Source organism: Lepidochelys olivacea, assembly GCF_965140295.1.
Source record: "Lepidochelys olivacea isolate rLepOli2 genome assembly, chromosome: 1".
NCBI lineage: Eukaryota > Metazoa > Chordata > Testudines > Cheloniidae > Lepidochelys > Lepidochelys olivacea.
This window is the reverse complement of record NC_140411.1, coordinates 240,362,798-240,387,628: the sequence shown is the minus strand read 5'-3', so window position 1 is coordinate 240,387,628 and position 24,831 is coordinate 240,362,798. Positions and strand designations below refer to the sequence as shown.

General features: G+C 40.6%; 1 protein-coding gene across 2 annotated transcripts in view; it reads right to left on the bottom strand.

Moving 5' to 3' along the window:
- Positions 1-6,626: 6,626 nt before the first annotated feature.
- RERG (RAS like estrogen regulated growth inhibitor) overlaps positions 6,627-24,831 on the bottom strand; it is a 134,548-nt gene continuing 116,343 nt past the window's right edge. For both annotated transcript variants that reach the window (XM_084632080.1, XM_084632081.1), the window contains exons 4-5: positions 12,919-12,992; positions 6,627-11,856 (exon numbers count right to left, since the gene is read on the bottom strand). In XM_084632080.1, the coding sequence (XP_084488206.1) occupies positions 11,449-11,856; positions 12,919-12,992 (482 nt within the window). In that variant the 3' untranslated portion in view covers positions 6,627-11,448. The remainder of the gene's footprint in view (positions 11,857-12,918; positions 12,993-24,831) is intronic.

The window sequence follows — 24,831 nt, the reverse complement described above, 5'->3', positions numbered from 1 at the left end:
CTTGACTCTGCCTGGTTCCCAACTCCCCCTCCAGTCACCCCACCCCAGCCCCTCAGCTCCCACCCTGCTTATCAAAGGACACAAAAACATAATAAACAGATGACTTTAGCAGCATTTAACTTTTAAAACATTATCAGCTTCTTAACAATTCACATTTATTTTTGTTCTTGGTCCTTGAGGAGTCTGATAAACTTAAGGACAAAATTGATGGGTAGTTAACAGAGGCACTGACACGTACACTTTGTGCTTATGAACACATACAAACACAGAGACACCATGCCACCATGTACGTACTTAGTGAGCTTGCCACAACTGTCTGGGCATTAGCTGAGCAGCGTCTCCTGCAGTCCTGAGCTCTAAAAAGGGTCATTAGTTAATAGATACACAGCAAGGCTACGACCTGCAACGCCAGAAGAAATGAATGAAAACAATAAAATCAAGGTGTTTATGTGCTTAGACTCCAGTCCCCAAAGATGGCAGTACCCAGCATAATGTAAATCAGGCTACAGCTGGTCAGAAAATTTTCATCTAAAGAGTTTTCCACTAAACGAATATTATTTTGACAAAACTGATTTTCTTTTCATGAAATCTTATTGATTTGGACAACATTTAGTTTATCCCCTCCACCCCCCCCAAAAATTATGGGGATTTAAAAAAAACAAAAACCAAACAATATCCTCTTTCAAAGTTGTCAGAACAAAACTTTTGAGGTGTTTGTTTCAGAATGACCTGTCATTTTGAAGTTTCTTTAAAAATATTTTAAATTTTTTAATATAAAATCGTTAAAATCAGAACAAAATTTCAGGGGGAGCCAGAATGACATTTCATAGAGAGAACTGAATTATTTTTAGGTTTTGTAAAACTTTTTGGGCCAGATCCTCAGCTTGTGAAAGTCAGCATAGTCAAGGGAGCTACACCAGCTTTTCACAGTGAGGGACCTGGCTCTCAAACTCAACAATAATTGTTGGTCTAGACCAGCTGCCAAATCCTGCTGAGGGGAAAAAGAGAGTTAGAAAGCTAGTGACACTTTGAGCCACTGTTTCCCTAACATCCAGCCTATGAGAAATAAATGCAGTGTGCATATGACTGGGCTCATGAAAAGAGAGTCCAAATCCAAAGATACCCATTGACTTCAGTGGGCTTTGGATCAGGGCCTTAGTGAGTTTTTGTGCGTAATAAAGATGAAGTCTTGGTTTGAAGATGGGAGGATGCACAGGCAAGTTCAGGAGTTAACTTCAGAAGGCCTGGGGGAGGAGGAGGAGAGGCTAAACTAGAGACTAGGTAAAGAGGGAGCAATAGGAGATGCTCAGCTGGAAATTAAGAAAAGCCCTGGAGGATAGAAATAGACACACACACACAGCAGGGAATGAGGCAGAGGTTGTCTGTGTTGGCTTCAGGGATAGAGAGAGGCGCCTGGTTGAGCGTGTAGAATGTGATGTTTGTGTTCCTCAAAAGGGCATAGATACAGAGCCAAGAAAAAAGACCCTATTCCTTACATTCAATGTCTGCCTAACAAGATGCAGCTTTTTGAAAATTGTAACACAAAGCGATTGGACTATTTCAAGCTTTATTTAGATCTTTAAAAATGTGTAGTTCTTTTATTTATTTATTTTTTAGCTACCTGCCTATCATGGGGCCCGTTACTGGTGCTTGTGGATTGGGTCTGACTATTCACAATGAACCAAATTCAATACTGACTTCAGTGGGAAATAAATTTGGCCCATTATTTGCAAGTATTTTGAATAACTCTCTGAAAGTAGCCATTCGACTTCTTTTCTTTTCATTTTCTAGGAAGTGTCCTGCTGGTGAAAAGTGTTTTGAAGGAAAGCCCTATGGGTATGGTATGGGTGCGTTCATGAACGAGCGGCAGTGTGTATTTGGACAGTCACACACACTGATTTCTAAATACATTAAACCTCTAGATGAGCCACTTCTAGGGTTGAGAGAATAAATCGATCCGTGTGACCATTCAATCCTCAATTTAATTTGAACCTGCCAATTACAGGTGCCAATTAGTACCAGTCATGGTGATATTTTGTGATGTGGACATTAATTCCTTTGGAACTGATAACTAACTCTCTTCATGATGGTCACCCCACGTAGTAGCAATCAAGGCTAGATTTGATCCTAGAGGCGAAGATTTGGTGTTCTCATACTAAACCTCTCTATTCCTCTATCCCTACTTCTCCCATCCCGATGCTAATTATTTTCAGAGGATTCTGGGTACACCTAGCCCAGCATATCTTTGTGTATAAACGTCAGAATTCATATGGGTCTTTAAGTGGTTTCTTTTTTGAAAAATGTCATGTAGAGCTCTCTCCCTTTTCTGTCCCTGTCTATAACTACTTGTACCACTGGCATCTCCTCTGATATCTTCCCTATTGTGCTCATTAACTTTTTAAATGTGCATGTCCTAACTGTGCCTCAAGAGAACTATTGTCTTTAAATGAAAGTGTCTGATGGAGGTTGTAAGCTTCACATCTGCTGCAATATTGGGGGAAAAGTGACAGGAGATAAAAGGCAGCCCACGGTAATTTTTTTCTTAAAGAAACTCATATATATGTTAATATTCGTAGAGCGTGTTCACCCCTGTTTTGCTCTTTTCAGTTCATGCAGGCATCTCTCCTTAAGCACACTAGTGGCATGGTAAAAATATGCTCATCTAGTATTTCTAATAACATCTGGTGATTTCACATGTGCCCTTGATCTCTACAGATGCTAGGCACACCCCAGAGTCCGCTCAGCATAGATGAAATAGATTGGATAAGAGATTATATAAACTTCTGCCTCAAACCCTTGAACTTAATGCAAGTTAAACCTTTATTTAAGTGTGGTTAACTTTTCTTTAAATTTTCCATATACATCGGCACTTCTCGGTTCCAGCTCTTTCAGATCCTATGTGGAAGTATTCAGATATCATAACAAATGATCATGTGTGTAATTGCAGAGCTGCGCTGCTGACTCACTCTGGCAGCCGGACCATGTCGGGTCTCACTACCTCCTGCTCAGAAGTATAAATGTTGAGTCTCTTTTCTGGAGCAATATAGAGGACGGGAAGCTCTGCACACACGCACACAAAAATCTCTAAAAACAAATAGCTCAGGGAAGAACCTTGAGGGCTAGCATTTGTGCTTGTAAGCACCGTCCTGGCCTTAGAACTTTGCTACATGATTTAAGAATCAAGGGGATCACTCAGGAAGGGAATAAGTTTGGACAATAACCTGCGTGCACGCATGCATGCACATGTTAGGAATGGGATGGAACTAGAAACGGAACCTGCTCTGTGTGAGGTTTTTCAACACAATTTTGTAGATAAACTTTTGATAATCTGAGAGAAGAATACAGGCTTTTGGTAAAGTACAAAGATGGGAGTCACAAGGTTTGTTGTATTCCTGGCTCTGCCAGGGCGAGTCACTTAACCTCTCTGTGCCCCCATTTCCCTATCAATATACAGGTAATAATGATACTTCCCTAATTCATAGGAATGCTGTGAGGCCTCATTCATTCATCCACCTAAAGTGCTTTGGAATTCTTGAATGGATGATGCTACAGAAGTTCAAAGTAAACACTCTGAGGTTTTATCTGACTCAGACTTTGAACTCTAAGGGACACAGCAGTAGTAATACTGAGCAACCAAAACTAAATGAGATCAACAAGGATCCTTAGTGCCTTGGAAATCCAGGCTGAAGTTATTATGTAACACACTGTCTAAGTATGTTTGGTGATGTCACCCTATAAGTGGCTGGACCAGACAGGAGAAATACTCTTAGTTCATGTGATGGAGGCCCATGTTTTTGGTTCTGAAGGTTCAGAGCTCTATATCCTCATTGAAAAGCTTGGTGGGTGGTGTTGCATTAGCATCAGAATATAATAAATTTCAGAACTTAGAGGTGAATATGGGACCTTTTTGATCCAAAATATATCTTGGGTAATCTATTTATCTTGTCTAATTTCTTAAGATTTAAAGACAAAATATGTGCCATCCTGTTCTTTTAATAACCACTATACATTTGTAGTTTGTCATGTAGATAGAGCATGGAGACAAGGTAATACAGTTGTTAGGAAATTATTTTAAATGATTTAGGGATAGCCATTTCTCATAGTTCAACTAATTCTAAAACACCGAATGACTCAGAAGCTGTATTTCCACACAGGAATTAAAACTTGGACACCATAAGCCTGAAATTAATTTCAAATTTCAACTCCGTTCAACTGGCATTAATAATAATATTTGCATTTCTTTTGGATTAGATTTGTAAACAGTATTTTTACAAAGAAAACCGTCGTGCATTTTATCTTTCTAATTACATTTCTGGGTGGATCATCAGCATACAATATGCTGTTAATAAATTATAATGCTTATGTGGAAAATCCTAAACTCCTTATTCGGGCAAAATTCCCATTGACATGAGTGGGAGTTTAAGCTGTACGCAGGTTATGTCCTTTGTCTGTTTTTATTTGATTTTACTCTTAGTCATTCCATCTGAATATATTTGACAGTGATCTTTACCATGATAACTTTGACTAGGGCAGGAAAAGGTAGGTTGAAGCTATAGATAAAATACAACACTACGGCCCAAGCCTATTAGTCAGATCTATTAATCAGCCACTAACTGAAAGTACATAGCTAGTAATGGATAGATTTAACTTGGGGTTGCCTTACTTGGGGCTTGTCTACAGGGAGGGTACATTATTGCACAGCAGCTTGGGTGTAATCTCTAGCACGCATCAGCATGTCATGCACTCAGTGTCTGCTGGTGCATGCTAAAAGTTCCCTCATGCACGATGACATAGTCCCATTTCCAGTGCTGGAGTCCTGAGGAAAAAAAAAAAAGTGCGCTGGAGGAGGCAGAAGCTTGTTCTAAATATTAGGACGGAAGGGGGGAGGCCACAGGTACAGAAGCTCTGGGAGGAAGCAATGGGGAGCTGGGGAGTAGTGGTGGGAGTTGGGAGGAAGATAGGAGCAGTGGGGCAGGCCATGGGGAGCAGGGGTGCTGACTCCTAACAGAACCCATCCCATTCCTGTGTCCTCTTTATCTATGCCTGGCACAGGGGCTCCGCTGTCCGAGCAGCTTTGCTACCCAGGTCCAGCTCCAAGCTTCCGGCAGCTCCAGCCCCTGAGCTGCCTACCTCGTCTGGTCCCCTGCTCCCTCTGCACTGCCCCCCACTGACCGCCCCCTAACAAGGCTCAGTACCAGCACCTGCTGGCTCAGAGGACATTCTGCAGCCAAGGAGGGAAAGGGGCGTCTTGGCCTGGCACTGGCTCCCTGCACTGGGCACTGGCACCAGGGCCCTGCTTACCCCCTGCATGGAGGCTGGAAAGTGCCTACAATTAGCAGAAGTACCAGAATGGCGTTCTAGCTCCCCAAAAGAGACCAGGAATGGGGTTCTGGCAGGACCCAAGCACTGCCCATTTCTAACTGCAGTAAGTCAACCCCTTCTAGAGAACTCTTAGTGCATGCCAGTATCATCCACATGGGCAGTTAGTGCATGGCCTGCTGGTGTGTGCTAGAATTTCTGTTTCAGCTTGTGCACGCTAATGCACCATGTAGACAAGCCCTTGGAAGTGAAGATGTGACCGTAACTTCTTGTTCCTGAGCAAATAAATTCTACTTGCCCATAAAATTGACACATTTGCAAAGCTATAGTTCTTGCACTGAAGCTTGGAGATCTATGAATAGAAGTTGTTATTGTGGGTGCAAACGGTTTTACTGGTGTCAGTGAATTAAGCATCAGACCTCCCAGGAGTTTAGGGAAATGTTATTCCTCATTTATAGCTAAGGAACTGAGGTGGAGAGTAGTTATGTGGCTCACCCAAGATTGCACAGAAAGTCTGGGATAGAACCCAGTTCTCCTGACAAAGGTCCCGTACTTGAACCAGAACACCCTTCTTTCCTAACAAACATTCATATCAAAGTCTGTGGACTAGTAATATGTTAATGGTTAAACTTTCAAAATCTGCCTGCAAGGCAATGTCTACCTATTGTACTCATGATGGAATACTTCTGCTATGTAGCCATATAGCCTCTTTATAGGTACATCAAAGCATGGTGATAGGTCCACATCCTTTTCAAATAACAATAAATGCTGCTTTTGGGTGTCTAGTGCTGGTGGAAGGGGCCAGCCTGACAATCCTGGAGACTGAAGTCCCGTTTTAACCACAGCCATTCGATGGTAAGCTTGCACTACTGATGACTTCTCCACAATACCCCACCAGTCTGCCTCAAATCCAAGGTGGAAAGGAGTTGCCTATAGGGTAGAGGGAATAGGGTCGCTATCTCCCTGTCCACTCAGTCACTGACGCTACTAGGACTGCCAACAAAGGGCTTGATTAACCCTTGATGTAACCTCACTGAAGTCAGTGGTGTTATACCAGAGATTAATTTAGTCCAAGGTGATGCTTACTGCTGTAAATCATGTAAATTGTTTCCATGATATGGACCTATGCCCACTAGAATCAAGACTGAACTCAATTCCCATAGGCCACCATCCCAGGCAGTTTGTAACATCACAAAGTAGGGGTTGAATTTCAAGCCCTTTGCATCTTAATGGCCATATAGTTACTCCCTGGCATCTGTAATGGAAATAAAGCACATAACACCAGAGCTTCTAAAATGACACTGTTTTTATTATAGATTTACTTTTTCAAAGAAAATAAGTCAGCTACACGAAGCTGTCAAGGCGTATTGTTGACTTAAAGCCTCTATATCTTTACAAATGCTTTTTTTTCCCTCTTGCAAGTTATGTAAATAGTTTGAGCCATTAGAGAAAGAGAAGAACTAGAAAGTCTATGCATACATGACCTTTAGGACCTTTCCCCCTTAAAAGCTAAGAATTGCAGTAAATATTTTGCAGGAAAGTTTTTGAGTCTAGTTGATGGGGCAGTTATAGTTTAAAAGCCTGATTCTTGACTCTACTCCAGCTGCTTTGCACTGCCCTAGTGGCACATCACAACTGGAAAGCTGGCTTACCTGGCTTTGGAGGATTCCCCATATGGCATAGGGCCGGCATAGGGCCAGCATAGAAGCTCTACACCACCCCTGTCAGAAGGGGTGCTCCCAGGAGAAGGGGGCATGGCTTAGGCGTCCCTATGCCCTGGTGATCCTTAGTTGCCATGGGAAATAGCCTGAATGGCCCAAGGACTGGGGGAAACACTAAAGTGTTTAGGGCCATTTCCTGCCTCCCGCATCCAGCCTTTAACTTTACTAAGCCTATCTCAGCTACAACTTAGGATCTAGCCTGACCATATTTGAATAAAATCTCCACAACGTTTCCTAGGGAAATGCTAGTCAATGTTTCAGGAAAATCCCATTTCTTCTCATCGGGGTAAGACGATTTACCTTACATGTAAAGGAAACTGACTAGGGCCCTAGAACAGCGTAGTTGGCATCCCTCCGCCACCTCCTTACCAAATTTAGTGCTAACAATAGGTGTTGCCAGAGTGACAGCCCTGGAGCCTGAATTCCAATTACCCCTGATATTTGGGAACAGCCACATCTGGGGGAAAGCCTGTCTCCAATGAAGTCAGTGGCAACCACCCTGAACTTTATGGCTTTGACCCACTTATCACTTACATGGCATGATAAGGATTGCACAGAGCTCTGTCAACCAATTTCATTCAGGCAACCAAATAGCCAGATTGCTATAACACTTTTGATCAGCTTTGAATTGCTATAATTGTTAATGGTATAAGACTCCATATTCCCTTATAAATGTTTTTGGATCTACTGGATGCCTAGGTGTCGTGGTGAAATATCTGTGATTCACACCAGTTAAACTGATCTGTTCACTCTGGGACAAATCCTGAACAGCTTATTCAGGCAAAATTAACTTTGAGTTTGCCTGAGGTAAGAACAAAGGGCCACATTTTTAAAGGTATTTGTAGGCACTGAAATATCTTTAAAAATCTGTCTAAATAAAAACTGAGTGAGGACTTGAGGATTCGGCCCCTTGTTAATTGAAAGACAGAGTATCACAGGTATCTGGAGGAAAATGAACATGTAAGAGTTCAGTACAGAGAGCACTGATTTTCTTTATTTTTATATTCTTATATATTATCTATAGGCGTGGGCCTTCATATTCTTGTATGTCAAAATGCATACAGTTATATATAATTTGGTACAATATATGTGCTAAGTATATATGTACCCAAACCCCACATACAAACATCCCCAAATTTTGGGAAAGTTTATCTTGATATGGATCCAGACTTCATGGTTGCCCCCCCCCCCCCATTCTGTAATGATTGCACCAATCATCTAGCTATTAACACCTCAACTTGAAGACAGTTTGGATCCTGATCCAAATCTTGCAGTATGGGCATCTATAACTCTTTATTTGTGACTTCAGTGAATCGCGATCAATCATGTTGAACTAATGAGGAAACTACTTTAGGGGGAAAGTACAAAAAAAGGGGAGGGGAAATACTATTAAAAAAGAAAAATTGGCAGTAAGAATACAAATGAAGTCTTTTAATTACCCTGTTTCCTGCTTGAAAGATCAGTGGATAGGGGTTCACTTTGCATTTGGGCCTTTCAACACTTTGGCATTTTCTGGCTCATTTGAGAAATTGTAGAAATAGGAAACTTCTGCAGAACAGCCAATAATAAATTGCAACAGCTTGAGAAGCAGTAAATTAGACTGTAGTCACACTGTGTTACAATTGGCTTGACAATCAGCCCATTAAACAGAGGAAAAACAACAGCGCTCTTAATTAAAAACAAAATAGAAAAAATACCCAAATCACAAAAGAGCCCCCATTTTTTTTGTCCAGTCGTCTGTCATTTGCAGTAGTCTCCAACCTCAATCTTCAAAAATAAATGTTGCTACTTTTATTAGAGGGTCTCTCCTTAACAAGTAAGACACATTTGTTCAGCATTATGTGTTCTTTCACAAGGGATTTCATTACTTCCCCATAAACGAATGGTAGAAGGAAAGAGACATTTTCAAGGGACATTGCCAAGAAGTAAGATAATAATTTAGTATTTCTTTAGTTGACAAAGAGCATCATGACATCCCATGTTCTCTCTCACTGATCTTCAAATCAAATTTCCTCAGTGTACAAGTAAAATAATCTCACTCCTCTCTCTCTCGCACACATACACATCCATTTCCAAGTCTGCAATCTTGCCCTGGGATGTAATGGTAAGGTCTGTCCTTTTGGGCTCATGTGACATCACATTATTAAAGATTATAGGAAAAACTCAGGTCCTGAACCTGACAACACTTTCTCATGCATATTAAGTTAATCACATGCATATTTGCAAGATCAGTGCCATAGTTAATAAGTGTTGATACATGAGCCAGAACAGAATATGGCTCACTCTCCCATAGCTATGTTGGCTCTGCATTGCTAACAGGAGTTTAAAAAAAAAAAACAGGCAAAAACTGATGGTTGTCACTAAAGTTAGCAATATGACTGACACATTTTGGGAAGATTTGTTAAATGAGAAGGTAACAATTTGCTGCTCTTCTGACCAGAGTCGTCCTTCAAAGATTCTACTGTAGTGTTTGCAACTGAAACATCATGAAGTGCGAGCGTATGAGAACCAAAAAGAAGAAACTTACTCCACAGACAACAGTCTAATTTCACTGTCCCAAACATGATGAAGTTCAGAAAGTAAACAAAGAGCATATAGGTCTTTAAAGTACATTTGAGTATGAATTCCTTCTATGACAGTCATCAGAGAGAGTGTGAGTGACATTATTTAAAAGAAAATGAACTTGACAGAGTCTCTTTAAGTCATTCTTGGTTTAAAAACTGATTTAGGACTCATGTTTCCTGCTTGTGTGGAAGCAGAGGGCTTACTCCACTATGCTGCCCCCTATGTGGTCATTTACACCTGTGCAAAGTGCTAACAAATCAAATATCACCACTTGCCTAACCCAATGATAGCATTCTCTGTCCATTTTTCATTCTCTTTGCCCAGGTGTAAATGACTACACAAGATGCCAAGCAGTGGAGAATAAAGCTCTGAGTATTTGCATTGAAGGGGGATGTTAACCAAAGGAAAGAGGTGCTCATGCTTCTATTAGTGGATCCACACAGTTGCCTGTGACTCTGCATGATGTTAGTTTTGGTTACATTCCTAGCTGCCTAACAGGGTGTAATGTAACTGCTAAGAAAGAAACAAAAATAATCTGAAAATTCTTAACTACCTCCTAATTCTAGCTTCTGTATGTGTGTCGTCTCTCTCTCTCTCCCCTCCCTCTTCCCCCTCAAGAAGGCTTCAGAAATGCAGCCAATAGGTGAGTAAAGTAGAGGGAAAGCTAAGAGTTTGCTGAAGCCACAGGGTTGGAGGAAAGGAGAAAATTAAAAAATCAGATCAGTACTATTAAAAACTCAAGAAAGCCTAAAAACGTCTTCTCTGCTGGTTTAAACGAACCATTGGCTCAGGCCATAAAATTTAGATCTGCGTTCAAAACGGCTGAAAGTCTGGGGGCTTTTGGTTTGCCCCATTGTAAAGGGAGCCATTTACATTGGACTTGCATATGAGTTTGGATTTTGAATTCTCAGCCTTCCTAGAATTTGAGGCTTGGGCTGGGCCTATCTTTAGTTTAAAGCAGAGGTGGATGCATCATTCTGGATAAATCAGCAAAGTGGAACTTTCATCAAAAACCTCATAATTAACCGTAACCAAATCTCTGGAACTTCACTAGTAGATTGGTTATCTTTGTTTGATTCCAACTCCCCCACACAAACTTCTGATCTTTGAGGTGGAATGCTGAAATTGCCTTTAGAAAAGCTGTTTATGCAATATTCCCTGCACACTTTTGCAGATCTGAGAGACCTGGAAAACCAGCCACATTTATGTCCTTCAGACCCATTGAAATTCACCCATCACTGGTTGAAACCTCTACTGTCATGCAATATTTTTCCTGTTTTAAATACATACCTAAGAATGTAGGCACTAGTGTAGGGCTGGAAAAATAATACAAGAAAAAAGGGGTTGTAATAAAAAAAATTGTGTGTAAATTTAGTGCTACTGAAAGGTGCCAGATTAACAATTTTGGAGAGAACAATTAAGCAGTCTCCCAGGTGATTCAGTCCTTGGCCTCTCCGCTAAGGATGTCAGTTATCACTGGACTGAGACTTATTACTCATAGGCCGCAGAGCAGCCATCAGAACATAATGATTTTCAGTCATTACCAATCTGGGCTGAATTGGAGCCAGCAACCTAGCTGTCTCATTACCAATCCCTTGAGTCAGCCAATCCTTTGGAATGTCTCTGTGATGTTGGATGGAAATGGTGTGGAGTGGATGCTACCACTCTAAAACCATTTAAATAAAGTAGAAAGGAATCTGCCCCATATACTCAAAAAGGGATGAAGTGATTTTTTTTTAAAGTAAAGCTTTGACCATCTTTTATTTTCATATGTCCTGGCTGCCTCTTCCCCACCCCCAAACTAACCTTCTCTACCCCGGTTCTCTACTTTGTTACAATTCTTTTAGCTGCTGATTTTGGTGAGCATCTTGTTAATCGCCTGCTTGACATGGGTGGTGGAGCTCCGTCTCCGAGTCTTGCCCTGGACCATCTTACGACGCCGCACCTCACGGCAAAGCTCATAGAAGGCCTCCATGATGTTGCCTTCACCTGTGCAAGCGGAACACTCATAAAATGCACATGCTAGTTCCGTGGCCAGCTTTTCTCCTTCCTCTGTGCTGACCTGCCTGGAGTGATCCAGGTCTGCTTTGTTCCCCACTAGGATCAGAGTAACATTCTTGGGTTTTTTAACTTCATCCAGCAAGTTCTTAAGTGGCAGCACTTCCTCAAAGCTGCCCCTGTCGGTGATGTCGTAGACTAGCACAAAGCCTTCACCCCATCGTACGTGTCCTTCCTTCTGAATAGTGTCCTCCTGTTTGGAAAGAAGGACACCAGTTTAAGGAGAAGATCATACACTGGCTGAATACAGTTTGGGAAACTAATACAAGCCCTTCACGTAGACATCTGTCCCCTAGGCTCACCTCTCAATGACTGAGCAGGGTGCAAAGCCATTTACACCTGGGAAAAGTGGATGTAAAACCACAACTCTTCTGATTTTACACCCACTCTTCAAAGGTGGAGATGACTGCACGGGGTGCGAGGCAGTGGAGAATCAGATCCTAAAGATCTGCAGCCGTGTGCAGAATAATGTTGTTGTGTGTCTCTGTAGTAGATTTTGAGGAAAAGTCAGATAGGTTTGGATGGGTTTCTGGTGGTTTTCAGTGTGAGCACCTGCCAGTGTTTGGTAAGAGTGAATGTGGCCATGGTGAGGCAGAATCTACAGTGTTTGTTTTGGTGCGTGTAGCTTACAAGTTATATTTGTGTCCTGGCTGTGCATGGATGACCATGCCTTCTATATCCAGGTATTGTGATCCCTTTCTAAGGGGTTAACTTCATGAGGTGTTCTTGGGTGTCCACATAGGTCACTTAGAGGAATACTGCTAGACTGTCTGTTTTTGCTCTGGATAATGGCACCGTGCAAGAGTGATAACCGATTAGGGGAAATCTGGTAATGTGATCTGGGCCAAGCAGGTGACTGTTACCATAGATTACATTGCACTGATTTCATTCAGAGCCTTCATCTTGCAGATTTATGTGGGAGGCTCTTTGTGTACAGAGACATTTGCTCCAGATGATGAAGTGGAGTACCTCGGGGCACCTGCTGAAGTTCCTTACGCAGCCTTTGTTACAGTTAAGGCATCTAAAATAAAGAGTTCCCCAGATGGTCACACACTATCTCTACCCGCTCTTCCACATTACAAAACTCTAAACATCCATCTGTGTGTAATACCCGGGTCTGGGAGCCGCTGCTCAGAGTGGCACGGGCTCTACTTGATTTTAGTCACCAGAAGCATTGTGCAGCTGTCTTAGTCTCACCCTTTTCTCCTGTTTATTCGTGTATGAGAATCAGATCTTCTCGACCGTTCTCACTCACCTGACCAGCTGTATCTAGTATCTCCATGGAAACAACTTCATCATCGATATTTGCCTGATGACGATAGGTAGACTCTTAAAAATAATAAAAACAATTTGAGAAGAGTTTAAAATCTAAATGCAGATTGTTAGAGCAGAATCTTCTTTATGCTCCTTGCTACTGTTCTATCACACGACTTGAAGTACTGTTCTGATGTGATGTAAAGCTTCCCCAGCATCTGTGAATTGGAGCTTTTTCATACATAGGCACATCCTAGCTCCTCTTCTCACAGCTAAGACCTACCCATCTCTCCCTGTGTGCCACCCCATAACCTTCTTTTATACCACATCTCAGAACTATGACTGTTCAGAGACACAGCCTTTGTACTATATACATGGGACCTCTGCAATTACCACAAAGGGACTGAACAATTTAAAAAGTTAACCAGCTATCCAGTAATATTGACAGGCCTGGGTCTTCCTATTGGACAATAATATAAACAATATCTGGAGCATGTAACCCAAGACGTTTCTGAGATGGAATGTTTTAAAAATCATCATAACTTTCAAAAAATGAAACTGGTTTCAATGACTATGACTCTATTTACATCAGGGCTGAATTTGATCCAATTTGTTTATTCAAAATGGAACATGGCAGTGAGGCTAACACACTTATTGTTTTGGGTTTTTTTTTGATAGATTTTTTTTCCTCTTCAGTTTATTTTTTTAAGAGGAAAAGGGCTAAATCACATTAAAATATCTTTCAAACAATCAGCATAAGTTCTTTTCAAAAGATTTTCCTATAATATCAAACTAGCCAATAATATTGAAATCAGATGCAGGTTTCCATATTTCAATACATGAGACCGATTAAAAAAAAGTTCTCAGTTAAAATAGTTTCTGCAATACATATTAGTGTTACCGCTTGATAAAAAGCCAAATGGGCACACATGATATAAGATGGGTTTACAGCAGACATGAATTTGGTGTAAGATCTTGTAATTAAAAGAAGAATCCTGGGTTCACTCAGGATATCTCTCAGAACCGTATTTAGTCTGTTTATAACCTCTTCCTAGAATATTTGATGTACCCTTCACATTCCTGCTTGTTCCAACAGATATTATCTAACTTGTTAGTATTACATATGGGGGTTGGAGTCCATTACTATGGAAGCTTTTTAAGTGGTCAGGATCTTGGATTTGTGCCTCACTGAAAGGACAGCAACTGACAGCCTTTTAATCCCACGCTGTGATACTTTTCCCACTGATTTGGAGGGAAGAGTGCCACCTCCTGAAACACCAATGCCACTTCTTTGGAGGTCTCCAATTCGAAAACTGATAATGCCTGTCCCTACTTAGCTTGAAATCTGACCAGTTCAGAGCTGAAAATGGTGTGGCTGCAGACCAGGGATCTATTCAAGCTACCCACTAAGTATAGCCCTTACACTGTGATGAAATTACAGAACACTGGGATTTATTTTCGGAATGTTTCTTTGAAAAATGCTGAAATCATCACTTTCCCCTTTTCTAGCAAAGGCTCAAAGCAATGTGTATGATTTATAAGAATTGCCAAGGGGAGTTAAACATACACACTATCCATGTTATAGGAAAATAAGGCTGCATTTGCTGCCTCTAAAGTTCTGGAAATGGGCAACTAATCAAATAATTAATGACAAGGACACTTGTTTTATCTTAATGAGTATGACACTTAAGTGTGATAGCATTTGACCTAGTTGATCCGTGCTAACATTCAGATTTATTACTGTTGCCAACTCACAGATGGTCTATATCAAAAGTCAAATGCACATGATATAAAACTGTAGCCAGCAATTCTGATCGCTTTTCATTGTCAGAGATTTACATTTTATTTGGTGCAAATCTCTTCAATGGGAATGGGAGGATATGCTCAAGGAAGCTCATTTATTGAACCAGAACTTCTGAAAGGTTTTATGTTCCACGAATGTTTCCTTTCCCTATTGAGGGATGCCATCTCTCCAGAATAATGTGTTTAAACTCTCACATTATTTTCCCCCACCAAACACCCTCTCCCCCACCAAAAAAGTAACTTGCCCTTGTCACTCAAATTGCTTTAAGTGGTGCAGCTGTCACCAGTATGGACAAATGGGCCAGTCCCTCCATCAGTCAGTCAGGCAGGTGGAAGCCAAATGGCAAGTTCCTTTGTTTTCAGTTTTTATTTTGTTTAAAATTTTCTAGGAACTTACTGGTGTTTGTTACAAAAATGTCACAATGGACAAAAATGGGTGCAAAAATTAATTTCACAGTTTCCTGGGTAATATCAGGCTAATACTGGGGATGGGAGAACAGGAAAAAAAGTAACGAATAGAGAAAAGTAGGCCAGAAGTGAAGAGGTGGAGGAGATGAGGGCACCATCTCCATCTCTTCTGCATCCGGGTCCACTCCAGAAGTTCAGTTACCCTCAAAATAATACTTAAGTGGGATTTATGTAGGGCATATACCTTATTCTGGCCTTCTGCTCAGGGGTGAGTTTTATCTTGGATGTGTAGCATTGCTATGGGTAAGAGAGGTGTGAAATGTTGGTAGTTTTGGATAAAGATGTATCTGTTTCTGAGTTTGAGTAAGGTTTGTGGATTTGGGGCCATTTTAATGATATTTTAGCACTATCTGGATGTTTGTGAAAAAGCAAATAGCCATTATTAGTCTCAAATTGACAAGTATGAATTTTGACTAAAGGGATGGAGCCTCCTAAAAGCCCAGTGGATTAAAGCACAGAGCTGCCAACCATGACGTCTTGAGTTGTATTCCCTTTCTGAAACTAAATGGTCTTGACTTTGCATTTCTGTAGTACTTCACACCATACAGTACGTTGCTTTACAGTAGTTCAATATCATTACTCCTCCGTACTGTACATATAGAGAGACTGTGACAGAGAAGTTAAAGTGCTTTGACTGGAGTTGGCATGATCTAGTTGATGAGGCATAGGTATAACAGAAGAGAGCTGTCTTCTAATTATGGTTCTGATATGGACTTTTCAGGTGACCATGGGCAACTTCCTGAGCCTTGGATTTTCTGCCTCTACCACGCACAATATGACCTGGTAATAATTCCATACTGTAATTTTATGGCTACCACCAACTAGGTGGAAGGAAAATGTTATAGTTGTGTTTCTCTGTCCGTAAATGCTTGAATCAAAGTAGGATTTTGCTGGCCCCAGAGGAGCCACACAGCTACTATGGTCAGAGCTGTGGTAAGCCAATCAACATCAGAAATACTGAAATGGAGCTGTAAAACTTACCACTTGGTCCTAATTTATTATAAACTTTGAAAGTCCTGGTTAACTATTGGGGTGTTACACTTCATATAATATTTATGGTAATTTAAAGAAAAGGGTTGCTGACCATATTGCTTTGGACCTACAGTTGATCTCATGACTCTGATGGCTTCGCTTTGTATAATAGTGCATTCTGCAGCACTTTTCTTCAATAATACACACTTAACTCTTGCAAGATTCATCATCTGAAAAATTGAAGCTCATCCTTTAAATATTTAGACCATACCAAGGGGCCCCAGAAGCATTTCTGAAGCAACGTTAGTCAGTTTATTTTTTTTAGCCTACAGTGTATTGGCACAATTATTCAGTCCCCATTAACTAATCAACTTCTAAATTCCCAGATGCAGAAAGTCCTTTACAAGGAGAAGCAAAAAGCAGACTGAAAGCTTCCCCTGAGCTTATTTGTGCTATCTTGTTAATAAGAGTATTTGAGAATCGCTGTATTTTTCTGAACAATGGATTAAAAGTCGTCATGAAAAAACAATGCTATTAAAATTATATAGAGAAAATATTGAAGTATATGATCCACAGAATGCAAATCTGAATGTCTTCCAAAGCCTGAGGTTTTGATAAATACATTCAAGGGAGATATGGGTTGTATTTACTTGAAGAATGAACACATTTTCTTGTCCTGAATAAAACTGAATTGGTCAATACATTTGTTCCAGAAGAGCATATTTCAATTCTTGCGGAAAATTCTTCCTCTGAGATCCATTTTGTAGCTCTTGGACCACATCCTCAGTTGGCATAAATTGTCTTTAATGGAACTACACTAACTTACACCAGCTGATCTGGTCTCTTGACTCCAATGTCTTGATCAGTACAAGTTCCATGGATATGGGGAGAGCAGAAAATGGGGGTAAAGTGTCGTCTTACAGCTCTGAAAGGAGATTTTTGCTTTATGCTTTTAGGAACATGTTTATTGTAGGAATAGGCAAACCAATTTGGATGAAATAAACACCTCCACAAATTTATGCCCAAACTTTGAATAGTAGCCAGGTCTGTTTTGAGTACAGATGGGCCCAAATTCTTTCTCATCCAGAGTTTTGGCTCATGTCCATCTCTAGTTTCAATGTTAAAAAAAGACAGCCTCACTGGAAGGTGACATATAGAAATAGTGTGAGAAAGTTTGTGCTCATGGTGTCTTCCACCCCCGTGCAACCTGGAAGCACTGAAGACCTAGAGAGTCTGTTCTGTGAAATTTTCCGACCAGTCTGTAGACCAATGAGATGCAGATAAGGTGAAATGAGATGCAAGCATGTGAACTTCTACTTGCTTAATAGCACTGAACTTTCAAACCATCATTTAAAAACTTCATTTTCCCTTGGATGAAGAAATATGGATAGGAGACTAGTTCTTGCCATAATTACTTGTCATAAAGTAACGAGCCAAAATCTCCTCTGTTACCCCCATGAAACTCCATAGAGGTCGCAGGCATTGCATGGCGTATATTCCTGCAGAATTCGTCTCCGTCTGATTTGAGAACTGTGAATCACGGCACACCCAGTTTACCTCTGTTCCACACAAACCTAGTGTTGTCTCGTATTGTTTTCCATGGATTTGCTCCAGCTGCATGAGTAAATTTTGTCTCTCTTCGCTGCTCTCTGCATCTACTCACTTGCTTCCTCTCAGCCCTTTTCAATCTTACCACTACTGGGACCAGGGACATCTCTTTAGCACTTACCGTCTAGGGTGTGACTTTGTCTGTCTGTCTGTCTCTCTCTCTCTCTGTGACTCTTCCCCACCTCCACATCTTTTGTCAAACCTCAACTAAAAAAATTTTTCTTCCTTGCCTGTGACTCATAATTGCCTACTCTATCTCTTATTGCCCTTATGACATGCTTTTATTTTACTGGAGTGGAGCTAATGTCTGTTCACCCCAGTGGAGGATCTGGCCCTATGTGTTTATAAAACAGTTTTTTTTTTTTTTTAATGGTGAATGCATTCCTTCCCCTCTTTTTTTTATTGTCATATATGTAGAGCCATAAATATGCATGGGGCTTTCCATTCACGCTATGTTAAACTTACACACTCAAAAACCCCAAAGGATAAAATTTCCAAAAGCAACTAACAGCTTGCCTATATAAAAACTTAGGGCACTGCAGGCTAGTGTGGGGCAGATTTACACCTCACCTTGCTGTGAACTAAGTGTCAGTGTGGACCTTAGCCGCTGAACTCTAGAAATTTCCCTAGCGCACTTTGATCTACCCCACTTTGAAATGGGAGTACGTTAAAGGACACTGGGGAATTTTAGTGGGGGGGCAGCTGGGTCAACATGGATGCTTAGTGCATGGCAGGCTAGTGAGTGATAGATTACACCGCAACTAGTTGTGAACTAAGTGTTTTTATAGACAGGACCTTAGGCCCAGATTTTTAAACCTATTTCGGCATTGCTATGCTCAGTGTCACAATGCCTAACTGATTTAGGAGCCTAAATTTCATTTTCAAAAGATATTATCGCTAAGTCTAAATCCCATTGACTGTCAATAGAATTTAGACTCCTAAATCAGTTAAGCATTGTGGTTCTTACTGTTGCAATGCCTAAATAGCTTTAAAAACCTGGATATTAGTGATTTAGGCTCTTTGGCTCCTAAGTCATTTTTGAAAATGTGATTTAAGTTCTTAAATCACTTAAAATTTTTAACCCAAAAAAGTCAGGAAATACAACACTTAAGGCTTCAACAGGTAATGTACTATGTCCGATATGCTTGTCTCTCAGTACAAAGTTTACAACACCCACAGCAATATTAAGCTACACAAAAAACCCCCAGAAATGTGGGTCTAGAAAATATGGGCTGAATTAAGGCTGAATTTTACAACGCCCTTCGTGCCAACTGTCTGAGCAGAAGCCTCTGCCCCGACCAACATCTTGCTAAGGCCAGGCAGAGAGATAAGCAACGATATCAGAAAGAGCGCAGGATTCGCTAGGCTATGTTAAATGATTTTGCTGTGTCAGTACTGACTAGCCTCAGAATTTTTCAAATTTTTAACTTTTCCTTTTTAATTCTCCCCCACCCAAACCCAAGCAGAGGTACTGGTCCTCAGTGCAAGTTATGTCCACGACAAGCTTCAAGTTAAATAAGCCATTCGTGCTGTAGTTACACCTTTTTTTAAAGCGTCATTCGCGAGCAGGTGTGCACTTCCCTCCTCTAAATGAAAACTAGCCAAAGAGCCTTTGCTCACAATTGATTATTTTTTCATCACTTTGAGGCATAGAGCAAGCATGGGACATTTCAGTCCATCCAGCGAATGTTTCAGAAAATGAGCAAGTGTGAATAGGGTACAGTATTTTGCAATCATAACTGCTGTAGGCATAGCTAGTGCCCAATATACTACTTCCGGTTGTCTTCCATTTGTTTAATTCTGTGAAGTGTTTTGGGATACTGTATATATGTAAAGGCTGCTATAAAACAGGCTGTATTTGATCACTGCCATCAAGAATGCTACATCTTGAGGCCGATATTAAAGAAAACATAAAACATATTAAATAAATGATTCCCACATCGTTCCAAGCTTCTTCCTCTGCTGTTCTTCATTGTGGCCTCTTGCTTTTGAGTCTGCCATGCTTTTTAAAGGCCAGTGTCATGGATTTAAAAAGTTCTAGGCCATGCCCATCTGCTTCCTTATGGATACTTCAGAGAAACAAGGAATGTTTTCATAGCTCATTTCCATAATACATTTTATATAAATTCCCATTGCAGAGGAGCACAGTGGGAGGCAACAGAAGATATCTTAAATTTGTATGAGGTCAAGTTAATTTTTCTTTGAAAATGGGAAAATTAAGTCTAGGAGAGGTGCATACCATGGTTCCAAAGGGAATGGTGTAGGGTCCCATCCTATTTAACATTGTTGATCCAGAAGGAATGAGTAGCATCCTTAATAAAATTCACAGAGGACACCAACGAAGCATATTGCAGCTGACCCAGCATAAGGCCCCATTCCAGCACAGCATTAAGCACAAGCCAAAGTGGAGAAGATTGTTCCCCTTACATCCTTGCTTAGGAGCCAACCAGAATCCAACTGCTTATAATTCCTGAGTGCAAGGACTAGGAAAGTCTAATGTCACTGCTAGATTCCTCCCAGATTGGCAGTGGGGTGAGGAGAGGGTATTGGTCTATTGGGAAGCAAATGCTGCTCTCTCTAAAGATTTTCACAGTTTCCCAACTGGAAGGCACTGCACTAAATCAGTCAGAACACCTCAGGCACCCAGCTGATGTGGGGCACTTCCTCATGCAACAGCTACTAAAGTTAGACACTTTTAAATCAGCAGATCTGGATAACTTGCATCTAAGAGTTTTAAAAGAGCTGGTTGAGGCACTCACTTAGACCATTACTGTTGATTTTCCATAAGTTTTGGAACATTGGGGGAGTTTCAGAGGACTGGAAGAAAGCTAATGTTGTGCCAATATTTAAAAATGGTAAATGGGATGATCAAGTTAATTATATGCCTGTCAGTCTGACTTTGATCCCAGGCAAGATAATGGAGCAGCTGATACAGGACTTGCTCCATAAAGAATTAAAGAAGAGTAATATAATTAATGCCAGTCAATATAGGTTTATGGAAAATAGATCTTGTCAAACTAACTTGATATTTTTTTTGATAAGATTGCATGTTTGGTTGATAAAGGTAATAGTGTTGATGTAATATACTTAGACTTCTGTAAGGCATTTGATTTGGTACTGCATGAAATTTTAATTTAAAAAGCTAGACATATAAAATATACATGGAACCAATTAAATGGCTTAAAAGCTAGCTAAAAGGTCTAAAAATGTAATGTAAATGGGGAATCATCATTGAGTGGATGTGTTTCTAATGGGGTTCACAGGGGTTGGTTTTTGGCTATTTAACATTTGTATTATTGACCCAGAAGAAAACATAAAATCATCATTGATAAAGTTTGCAGATGACACACTAATTGGGGGAGTGGTAAATAATGAAGAGGACAAGTCATTGATTCAGAGTGATCTGGAGAGCTTGATAAGCTGGGTGCAAGCAAAAATATGTGTTTTAATATATGTATACATGTAGGAACAAAGAATGTAGGCCATACTTATATGACTGGGGACTCTATCCTGGGAAGCAGTGTCTCTGAAAAAGATTTGGAGAGGGGTGTATAATCAGCTGAACATGAACTCCAGTGCAACACTGTAGCCAAAAAGGGCTAATGCAATCCTTGGATGCATAAACAGAGGAATCTTGAATAGGAATGGAGAGGTTATTTTACCTCTATTTGGCACTGATGGAACCGCTGCTGGAATACAGTGTCTAGTTCTGGCATCCACCATTCAAGAAAGATGTTGAGAAATTCGAGAGGGTTCAGAGAAGAGCCATGATTTAAGGATTAGAAAACCTGCCTTACAGTGATAGACTCAAGGAGTTTAATCTATTTAGTTTAAGAATGAGAAGGTTAAGAGATGAACCGATTGCAGTTGATAAATACCTACATAGAGAACAAATATTTAATAATGGGATCTTCAGTTTAGCAGAGAAAGATAGAGCATGATCCAATGGCTGGAAGTTGAACCTAGATAAATTCAGACTGGAAATAAGGAGTAAAGTTTGAGCAGTGAGAGTACTTAACTATTGGAACAATTTACCAAGGGTCACAGTGGATTCTCCATCACTGACAATTTTTAAACAAAGTTGGATGTTGTTCTAAAAGACGTGATCTAGGACAGAGATCAGCAACCTTTGGCATGCGGCCTGTCAGGGAAATCTGCTGGCGGGCTGGGACGGTTTGTTTATCTGCAGTGTCCGCAAGTTTGGCCGATCGCAGCTCCCACTGGCCACGGTTCACTGTTTCAGGCCAATGGGGGCTGCGGGAAGCGGCGGCTAGCACATCCCTCAGACCACGCTGTTTCCCACAGCCCCCATTGGTCTGGAACGGTGAACCACGGCCAGTGGGAGCTACAATCGGCCACATCTGCTGACGCTACAGGTAAACAAACTGTCCCAGCCCACCAGCAGATTTCCCTGATGGGCTGCATGCCAAAGGTTGCCGATTCCTGATCTAGAAATTATTTTGGGGAAGTCCATTGGTCGGTGTTATGCAGGAGATCAGATGAGATGATTACAATGGTCCCTTCTGGCCTTGGAATCTATTAAAATGTTCACAAAAGACAGACTTTAGAAAGACCGGTGGTGAAATGCAATGAGCATACTGATCTTTTAGGCACTATGACTGCACTTGATTTGATAGGGGTTTCAGTTAACCCAGGGTATGGCTGAACTGGGTTTTTTGATATCATACTCTATATAAAGCAACATCATTTAATATGACTTTATGTACAGTACCTTGATGGAAGGGTGTATGTGCACACTCAAAGATGTGTGTGCTCTAATAACGTTCATTATTGTGATATTCGGCAGTTTAAGGCATATAAGTTATATTAAGTGATATAAGGCAGATATAAGTGTTTGTGGCTCATTTAGTAAGAGCAGGAGATAAGAAGGCAGGGTTCCTGGATACTTCTCTTAGCTGAGCCACTGACTTGCAGCGTGGCTTTTGACAAATTGCATAGTTTCTCTTTTTCTCTCTCTTCTTCAGTTCCTCACCAGTAAACTTTTTAAGTTCCATGTCTGAAAAGTGCATAGAAATGCAAAGTGTTTATCCAAAGGCTGTATTTTGGGCAAGAATCTACCAGTGTAATATTAAAAAAAACATGGAGTGATATTTTACTGGTAAATAATACAAACTCCATTGTCTGTAGCATTTCTCTAACTTCACTGTATTATTTGACTGTGATCAGAAAAGAAAAAAAATGTTCATGGAGGATGTGAAGGACGGGGGATGCTGGTAAAGAATCTTGAGTCTTACATTTTAATTATGTTGCCATTTAAGTTTTCTTGATACAACAGACTACTAGAATTAGTGATAGTATTGTTTGAGATTATTAGCTTTCTGATATCAGTTTAAATATAATATATAGATTACTTTAAAAATTGTAGTGTATGTCTATACTTAGACTGTAGCGCTTCAGTATACACACTACCTATGCTGATGGGAGTGGTGCATCTCTTTTTCTATGTACCTTCTGTATCCTCGGTGTGCATATATAGCACAATGTTTTGATTTGTTATAAACAGAGATTGATATGCCTCATATACCCAGGCAGGTGAAGAATTAGTAAAGCCCTGCAAATGTGCAGATATGCACAGATATCTGCAGACCATGTTTGAGAATCAGATGCGGATAAAAATTTTGTATCCGCATAGGACTCTAGCAATTAGCCTCAATGGCTTGGTACCTTTAAAAAAAAGATAGCAAACACCTACCAAGAAAATAACTAAGCAATAAAGGTATAGGGCAGCCAAGAGTTGGCGGATAGTTAATACTCTCTGGGTAATGAGCTCTGCTGATATTGTCATTCCTAGTACGTTGAGAATGGAAAAATAAAATATTAAGGGTGATACAGTTGTGCAGGGTCAACTGCACCTGTATTCCCCTTCTATGGTCCAGCAAGGGCACACACTCTTAGGCTTCTGGCTCCCCAGCTCCTTCCTCTCTTGGATGGAGACACATGTCTCTCTCCCTCTTAACTGGGATATTTCAAGACTGAGAGCTCCTTGCCTACATTAAGAATTCCTCAGTGAAGACCAGTTTCCTAAGCAGGCCTGCATTACTTTTCTTCTCCACAGTGTAATTGCATCCACACTTTCATCCACAGTGTAATTGCAAAAGCTGTTGCCACATAGCTCTTTCTAAGCAAGCACATTTATTCTTAAGGTAAAAGCATTAAAGAGAAAATATGTTAAAAAATTAAAAGAGCCTACACGCATGCTAATAAACTTACCAGAGATCAACCCTTCACTCTAAGGGCTCACTCTGGCTGTTGAACATGCTTCAATCCCCACCAAGGGGTTATCCCATGATTATGAGTTCATAACTCCTTTTCTCAGAACAATAACACAGACTGAGCCAAATCCTTCCAACCCTTCCAGGAAAGATTACACACACACCCTTGCACATTTGTTGGTTCAGAAAAAAGGTCACGAGTAAATTTTAACTCAGGCTATTAAACTAAAAGTCCTTTCTTTGTTTGTGCCTGGAGACTCCAATATGAACCAGTATATGTGAGCCTCTTTCCAGGTGGTGGTAGCAGCTCTCTGGAGATGTTACAACCTGAGTTAATTTGCCAAACCACTCCCAACTGTTCTTAGTTCCTAGAGGGTTGTGGTCCCCCTCCCTTATGAAATTACACACAATCCCTGGCCCACAATGATACATAAACTTAATTCAGTAATGTTTAGCTTAATTCAATATGGTTTGTCCAGGAAATTACCCAAGCTGTCACACAGGGCACATGTATAGAAATAATATCCTGAGCAGCAACACTAGTGCTGCAAGACCCTCACTTTAAATGGGAGTTCCATGCACCAAGGGTCCTTAGCAAAGCCATGCTACTCCTTCATGCTCCCTCTTCATGTGTGTAGCAGCTGAACATTATTTAACTTAGATCCTGGAGGCATAATAATACACTGCACACAGAGGTAACATGAAGTCTCTAGTTTTTGTCTTGAAGCTTAAAGTGGTACTGAATCACATAAATTCCTTTTCATCTAAAATGTATTATCCCTTTCAGAAATTACAGGAGGACAAGGAATTTTATGCTGTTTTATTCACTT